Genomic DNA, 8721 nt, shown 5'->3' with positions numbered 1-8721 from the left:
AACATCTGCCCATCTGTTTATTCTTTTCTTCCCCGGTGTAAATGGCAGACGGGATGAGGCCCAGCTGTCACACACACGTGCGCGCGCACACACACACACACTGGGCGCGGGGAATTCAGTGGGCAATAATAGAGAGAGACGGTCGCTAAGTCAAACTAATGGAGGGAGATGAAGATGGATGAGGGAGGGAAAAGGGGAGCAGAGAGACGGACCGAGGCAGAACTTTGGAGAGGAGGACAGCGTGAAAGGAGACGGAAGTTTACCGACGTTTTACTTCAGAAAATCTTTAAAATCTGATTTTTTAGCTAATTGTTTTGAAGTTTTAAGTAAATATTTCTGTGACAAATGTAATATTTTATATTTATAAAGGTGTAACACTCAGATCATTTTTAGTTTTGATTATTTTTTAAATGTCTTTATTCATATTTTTCCATCCACATTCAATAATGATGAGAAATGTGTTTAATAATATCATAAAAAAATAAATATCATTGAAAAAATACTTAAACACATAAATTAATAAATATAAAACTCTTAGATATCTTTCTCAGTTTAATTCTTTCTTGCTAATTTTGATTTATATTTGATTTGGAGTCATAAATGCTGACGTGACGGTTTTACTTTGATATATATTCTCATATTTTTAATAATAGTAGAAATAGTATTATGATTAATAATAAGATGAATAATATTTGAAACGATTATATATATATATATATACTATTACATAAAAATTAAATAAATACAATATAATAAATCATAATTAATTTGATTTTATATTTAAGAGTTTTCATGCTGACAATTTTGTTTACACATTTTCTCATAATACAAATATTCATTATAATATCAGTGTTAGTAGTAGTATTAGGAGTTTAATTGTTATTAGTAATAATATGATTAAAACCATTTAGTATAGTTAATATGTCTTGTATTTCAACATAAGTTATTAAATACAAAATATTTAAATCAAACTTTATTCATAAATCAGTTTTCATACACAAAGTTTTGTACATAAAATATTTTCATGTAAAAACAAAGAAAAAAATAAATGAAACACACAAAATAACACAAACGCCCAGACTCCCATGCACACAAATTAATTAAACTTAAAATGACATAAAACTAAAAAAACTATTTTATTTTAATTATGTAACACATGAGTTTGATCATTTTTACTGAAATATTTTCTGGTTTCCGCATAATCAGAAAATCTCTCAACCTATAATTGTGAGATTTTCTTATTTTAGTCTAGATGTTCTGGCAAAACAATAAGATAGATGTATCATATTTTCAGACCTTTGGATTTGTTTCACTTTTGAAGTTTGTATCCAAGCATTGATCTAGTTTGTCTGTAAAAGTGTCATTATTTCATTATTTCACCTTTAGACTGTAATAAAACCAAAAGATTTAATCAGACTAAATCCAAATTATTTTAATTTTTATGGTGTTGAAAAATAAGTTTAACCCCTTGTTGCCAGAATATATTTCCAGGTATATAAAATAAAATCTTTTATGTTTGTGCTTTTATGTTGATGCTAAATTAAGGTAATTTTGGAGCCTTTTGATGTCTATTTGCATCAATAATTATTTAAAGACTTAAATTAAAGAATAAAAACTTGATGTTAGAAGCTGCTGTTGGTAAACATTTAAATTTTACTGAAATTATTTGTCTGTAATTCTATTAAAATGATAAAAAAAGTCCAGCTGTAGAGCTAATAAATGCCTGTTTTTACTTCACGTCAGGGAAGTGTAGGTGGATAGATTCATGCTGAAAGCTGTCAACTCTAAAGACAGAGAGAAAGGTAGAAAAAAGAAAACAACAAAACGTTTGTTAAAAAGAATCTGCGGTTCTCTGTCATGCTGGCTTCAGCGCAGAACCGCCGTGTCTGTGAAACATTGTTATGGGTTTCTGTTGCTTCTCTACAGCAGCGTTCGGCTCAGTGGTACCGGCTCAGTGTGATCACCGAGCCTCTTAGCGGTTAGCGGGGTGCATGAAACCCAACAAACTGTGTATCTGAGGGAACAAATGAAGGAGAAAGTCCATCTTTCTCCACCTTGTTAGAAGGAGAAGATGCAGGCTGAGATAGAAACGGTCTTTGATGCCTAAATGAAAGGAAACGCTGGGTCTTGACTGTCTGGAGAAGCCGTCCAATTTAGCTAAGAGCGCCGGCGGGATGAGAAAGTCGCAAAATGAAGAGGTAAAGGTTAATCTAACAGACAGATGAAGCGTTTTGTCTGTTTTCTCTCTGAAGGCTAAATAAATGGCAGCAAACCATCAGTGACATGTAGAACTGTATTTCTGATGGTTAAGCCTTAGCTACGACTGTTCTTACGGGTGAATACAAGTCGTATGTGGGTAATAGAGTTAACCTGTAGGGGGCACTACGGTACGAAAAATTAAAAGTCGTAGACCAATCGCTGATCCTGTAGACAGAAAATGTTCAAAAAAATAAAAATAAATAAAAAAGAGGGAAAATGTTAATGCACATTTTTATCTATGGGCATGCTGCGGGCGACACATACAGGTAAGTATAGCCTCGTTTCCACTGAGCAGTCGGTATTTTGAGCGTTACTATTGTGAAATGGACGGTACCGAACTGTAGGTCCAGTTGTAGGTCCATTGAAAAGTGAAATGAAAAGGTTGGAGCCTATTAGAATGCGCCAACATAGCGCTCATTTAAGCTAAGGTTTCCTAGTAGCATTTTACGGCGGTATTCTTCTTAGCCGCCCACAATCTCCTTTCAAACATTGAATTCCTGTTATACACGATGTACAAACATTTAAGCAATAAAAAGATGAGCTGCTGGATGACCTCCATTGTCGTCGTACTACAGTGATATGCTAGCGGTCTACGTCACGCATCCCGCCAGACTTAACTGGACCGGACCAGACTGCTTAGTGGAAACGAGATTTAAGGCTGACGTAGGTGACTTTACACAACTTTTGGAAGATTTGAACTGAACTGTAATAAGTCGAGAGGCTATAGGACGCAGCACTCAGCTGGTTTGGTAGTTCCAGTTTTTAATAATAAAATGAGTCTAACATTTTGTGTTTATCTGCTTTATAGCGTTGATGGATTTTAAATTTGTTTCTCAGTTCCAAACTAGGCAGCAGTGGATGCAGTTTATTATTTTATTGCAACACTAATGAAACTGCAGTATTTGTTGTTATTTGAAAAACAAATATGGTTTCTCTATGACATGACAGTATTTATTTGTATTCACATCACATTTTAGTTTCTTTTGTTTTTTATATTATTTAAAGTCAGCTCATAGATTTAGTTTTTTATCCATTTACATGAAATAGTTTGAGATGTTTACATTGAAATCTTTTACTTTTTTATTTTATTATTTTTTAAATATTTTTTTAGATTTAAAAATAATCTTTTACTTTTTTATTTTATTTATTTATTTAATTTATTTTGAAATAATCTCTTACGTTATTATTTTATTTGTTTATTTAATTTATTTTTTTCTTTAAAAATAATTCCTACTTTTTTATTTTATTTGTTAATTTATTTATTTAAAAATAATCTGTTTTACTTTTTATTTTATTTATTTTTATTTATGTCATTTTTTAAATACAAAATCATCTCCTTTACTTTTATATATTTATTTTTTTAAATTTAAAAATAACCTCTGCTCTTTCTTATTTCATTCATATAATCATTTTTTTAATAATCTCTTTTAATTTTTGAATTTCATTTATTTCTATGTTTTTTATTTAAAATAATCTCTTTTACTTTTTTAATGTACATATTTTTATTTAATTATTTTTTACTAATATCTTACATTTTTATTTTTTGCATTTAATTAATTTTTTTATTTTAAAATAATGTATTTTACTTGAGGAAATAAATGTGATTGTGTCTTACTTTTTTGACTCTAAAGTCCAAAGATTGTGAGGAATGAGCCCATATCATCATGATGCCTCCACCTACATCTCTGTTTTTTGTTTTTGGCTGAAAATAATCAAAAAGTGAATTTTCCCCATGCAAACCTGTTTTACAAAATCAGCAAGCTCTTTATTTATTTGATATGATGGGGATACAGTAACAGTTTAAAGGAAGTCGTTCGTTTCTCGTTTAACTGAAACGTTTTAGCGACACAAAAAGTCAACAGTGACTGATAAATGTCTGCACCTCCACCCAGGAGGGAGCGAGTGTTCCTGGGATAAGGAGCGTCTGACCAGCCCCCCTGCTGGAGCCCACGGCGGAGGCCCCGGAGGAGGAGGCGGAGGAGCCGCGCCGGCGGCGGGAGGAGGAGCCGGAGGAGGCGGGAGCGCGGCAGGAGGCGCGGGGAGGGGTCCTGGCCTCGGCGCTGTCAATCAGCAACAACTGCAGCAGCAGCAGCTACTGGCCAACAGTAAGAACACACCGAGTGTTTGGAAAGACACAAGAGAGGACACACAAACACACACGTCTCCATGGCGCTCAGGAAAGGACGGCAATATTTGTTAATGTGCGCCATTTAATCTGTCGCCATCTCCTGTATTAACACTCCGCCTAGATTAATCAGCGCACACTCTACTAAATGACTCAATTCATCAACACACACATGCACACAGACACACACACATATCTAAAGAGATAGCGGCTGTTTTTCTTGCTGCAGAAGTCATGTTTCTGCACACTCACACCGGACAGCAGGAAGCTCCAAACACTCACATTGATTATTCCATCACTTCAGTCTCCACGACAACAGCAATCAGCGTTATTGTTTCATTGCAATGAAAGCAGACGTGCATGTGCGAGTCCGTGTGTCGGGCCGATCGAGGATGGGCTTTAATGTGACCGTCTGAAGGGGTGGGGTCAGCTTTTAGGTGGTGGTGAGGGGGGTAGAGGTCAGAGGGTTAGGGGGTAAAGAATGAGGCTGAAGTAATGGAGCATCTCCACATGTGTCCATGGGGGGGGACGGAATAAAAACCTGACAGGAAGTGAAGAAAAGAAAGAAAAAAGATAAATCTGCTGTAAAACGTTGGAATAATTAACAAAAGTTCAGTCATTTTTTTACATTTAAAAAGTTTTTGTTTTTATCAAATTAAACTCAAAACTTTAATTTGATAGTAACTAATATTTTCAGATGATAATTGATCCATTTCACTTTTTACAGTGCAAGAATGACCGTAAATTGTGTGCATTTCACACAAAAAAGAACAATGATAGACAAGATTTGCGTCATATTTTTTTTACAATTTGTTGTTTTTATTGTCCTGTTGTGCAATTAATCATGCAATTAATGAATCAAATGAATCTAATTTGAATCATAATCTAATAATTGCTGTAAAAAGCCTCATTTTGGGGTATTTTGAATAAAATTCACAACATTGTGGCACAGTAAAAGTCCTAAAAAAAGTGAATATATAACATAGTGGTCCCCAAACCCCGTGGGTCATTTGGTACTGGGACGCAGACGGAAAACCTTAAATAAATGCACTAACTTAGTTTATCTCCGTTTAGGTTTTTTTCTGATCCTGAAGGGAGATTTATTTTGAAAAACTCCCGGATTCTGTTCCCAACATCCAGCGTAAAGCAGCTAGCTGCACAGCTAACTAGATTGCTAAGCTAGTAGCCTAAAGGTAACAAAAAAAACAAACAATAAAACATATTTGGAAAGTTTCTTTGGGGAGAAACGAGTCAGTGAGGAAACAACAGTTTTAGATTAAAAATGAGATAATAATTTGTCTGTAATTAATTAATTGTGATAAACGTGGTCATTTGACGAGCCTTAGAGAAACTCTTCACTACTACTCACCATCCACTATTCTCAGACAGACATGAACCTATTTACACTTTTTTTCTTCCTTTCATCTCTCAAAGTTCATAGAAAATAAATCTAGTGATATAAGATAAAAGAAAGATCTGATCGCAGTGAAGATTTATTTTTTTTCTACCGTCTTCATTTACTTTCTGCTCATTTGGAAACGGGTGAAGTAACGCTCGCGTCCTCAAGGTTCAGTTCAGCCCCGGTTCAGAGGGATGATATTCTTCCCCATGCAACATCAGTCTGATGTTTCTGCATTAGCGACTGAATATTTAATGAAAGATAAAACCTGATAGAGCGGCGTGTCGCTGAGAGGACAAACGGATAGAAGTTCTGAAGCAGCTTCATCTTCATCCTCAGGACTGGACCTGCCGTTCATGATGATGCCCCACCCGCTACTGCCCATGGGGCTGCCGCCGGCCTCCGTTGCCATGGCGATGTCCCAGATGAACCACCTCAGCACCATCGCCAACATGGCCGCCGCCGCCCAGCAGATACACACCCACGCACACCGCGCACCTGTCATCAAGGTAATCGCTCACTATTGTTCCGTTTGACTCCACTAATAAAGTTTCAGACGAGAACTCGACATGAACTCAGAATTTAGTTTTTCTTCATGATGATGTGTGTTACTAAATACGTAAAGTACGAAAAAATGTATTGAATAAAGACTAATTCTTTTAACAAATGACACGATGTCCTGTTTTTGCTATAACCTGACCCTCACCTGGCAGCTTCTTCTCAGCAAAGCACACCTGATCGGATCAGCTGCAGGTCAGGTGGAGATTTCTAAAAAACTAACCGGACACCGCAAGGAATGAAGTTTGACACGGCTGCTCCACGTCATCCCGGACAAAAATAGACAATATTCATTCGGGAAACTGATCTGCTCTAGACAACAGAACACCAGGGCCACATATATACAACAAGAAAGTCAAAAAGTGGGAGAAAAAAATGTAAATTAATGGAAAAAAGTCATCATTTTGCAGAGATAAAGTTGTACAATTATGAGGAAAAATTAAAAAATTGGATACACATACTGTCATTTAATGATTAAATAAAGAAGAAAACATAAGAATAAAGTTGTAAATGGTATAAATATTTTTAAAGAAGTTATAAAGGTGGAAGGTCCTTGTAAAAGTTTTAAAGTATTAGAAAAAAACATAAAGTTATTAAAAAATTATTAAAAGAATATATTTTACAACAATAAGGCAGTAATATTACAAGCAACAAGTCAAAACTGTACGACTAAAATGGTGTAAAATTCAATCATAAGATCATAAACAAATCTGGAGGGAACAATTGTAAAATAAAAAAAAAGATATAAGTATAATAAAAAGTGATAAAGTATATAAAAAAACTAAAAATGTTATATAAATAAAAAATACATTTTACAAAAATAAGTTAAAATTATGTGGAACCAGTCAAAATTACACACACATAATGCCATAGAATTATGAATAAGTATTTACATTTGGAACAAAAAGTCAAGAACATCAGAATAAAGTATAAAAAGTTACAAAAAATGTGAAAATTGCAAAAGTGGAAAGTCCTTGTGAAAGTTGTAAAATAAGAAAAAAAAACATAAAGTTATGAAAAAATAATAAAAGAATAGATTTTACAAGAATAGAGTTGTAATACTACAAGAAACAAGTTAAAATTGTAAGAGTAAAAGTTGTAAAATTTGGTGAACAAATCTTTAAGAAAAAAGTTGTAAAAATTGTAAAATTTGAAAACATTTTTAAAAGTTGTAAAATCATAAGGAAAAGTAATAAAATTATGAGAAAATTGAAATATTTGCATAAATAAAGAATACATTTTAAAAGAATAATGTAAAATTATTGGAAAAAGTCCAAATTATATCAGCATAATGATGCAAAACTATGAAAAAAGTTGTAAAGTTGAGATCAAAAAGTGTAAAAGAACACAAGAATCAAGTTGTAATAGTAGTAAAATTAGAAAAAGGTGTACAAGTGGTAAGGTATTGTAAATGTTGTAGAAATAACAGAAAAAAGATTTTTTTACAAGAATAAAGTTGAGAATAAAATGGTAGAAGTATATAAAAAGTCAACATTTTACGACAATTAAGTTGTATAATTATTTGTAAAAAGTCAAAACCTTTATGGGAATAAATGTATTAAAAAGTTGTAATTTTATAAGGACTAAATCATGCTTTTTGAGTATACAGTTGTGATTTTATGAAAACAAACGTGTACGTTTACTGAAAAAGTCAAAGCAACTTTTTATTCTTCAGCAGAGTGACGTCAATCTAATATCTATGAATTCTCTGCAACATAAATTAAACAAGTAATTATCAATTTAATATTTATTACTCTACAACTGTATTCTTGAAATTTTGATTTTTTTTCATATTTTTTTTAACAAATTTCCTCTATAATTGTATGACTTTTATTCTGATAATTCTCTTTTTTATATTGGCCCTAATACTCCGTCATGATGACATAGAACCGTTAGGACGACAATATGTATACGGTATAAAGGTGGTAACTGACTCCTCCCACCTCCCTCCGTCTCCTCAGGAACGAGTGTGTGACAGTCCCTCTCTTTCTCCATCTGTCGATGACACCAACACTCCTCTGCAGTCGCAGCCCAGCAGCTCCGCCTCCAGCTCGCCGGAACGACTGGGTACACACAACCACACGCATACATCTATATCACATCTCTTTTCATACAGCTTTTCAGCTACTGCCTTTATTTAAAAAAAGATTTGGGCCTTTTTAAAAAAAAGAGTGTGTGTGGGAGGAGCTATAGTTTACCATTGAGTGTATATCTGTATATCTCATACAAAGTCGATAGATTTTCTAAATCATTCTCTATATGGGTGGTGGTGGCGTTTGCTAGCTTTGCTGGCCCCTGCTTGCTAGCTTTCACAAGGCAGCTGGCTAGCTTAGCGAATTAGCTTAGTAAGCCCGCCCACTGAGTGCCCACAATGTGCACA

General features: G+C 33.9%; 1 protein-coding gene and 1 long non-coding RNA gene across 3 annotated transcripts in view; one reads left to right on the top strand and one right to left on the bottom strand.

Moving 5' to 3' along the window:
* Positions 1–8721, top strand: part of LOC112155959 (dachshund homolog 2) — a 113354-nt gene that overhangs the window by 86882 nt on the left and 17751 nt on the right. For both annotated transcript variants that reach the window (XM_024288049.2, XM_036216560.1), the window contains exons 4-6: positions 4152–4364; positions 6123–6292; positions 8303–8408. In XM_024288049.2, the coding sequence (XP_024143817.1) occupies positions 4152–4364; positions 6123–6292; positions 8303–8408 (489 nt within the window). The remainder of the gene's footprint in view (positions 1–4151; positions 4365–6122; positions 6293–8302; positions 8409–8721) is intronic.
* Positions 3793–8381, bottom strand: LOC118600016. The gene is made up of 2 exons (XR_004949580.1): positions 8285–8381; positions 3793–4925 (listed from the first exon to the last, which is right to left on the bottom strand). It is a non-coding gene; the product is annotated as an uncharacterized LOC118600016 (long non-coding RNA).

The sequence above is a fragment of the Oryzias melastigma genome, linkage group LG18, assembly GCF_002922805.2.
Source record: "Oryzias melastigma strain HK-1 linkage group LG18, ASM292280v2, whole genome shotgun sequence".
Classification (NCBI taxonomy): domain Eukaryota; kingdom Metazoa; phylum Chordata; class Actinopteri; order Beloniformes; family Adrianichthyidae; genus Oryzias; species Oryzias melastigma.
Note: the sequence above shows the minus strand (reverse complement) of the source record. Positions and strands in the feature narration are given on the sequence as shown.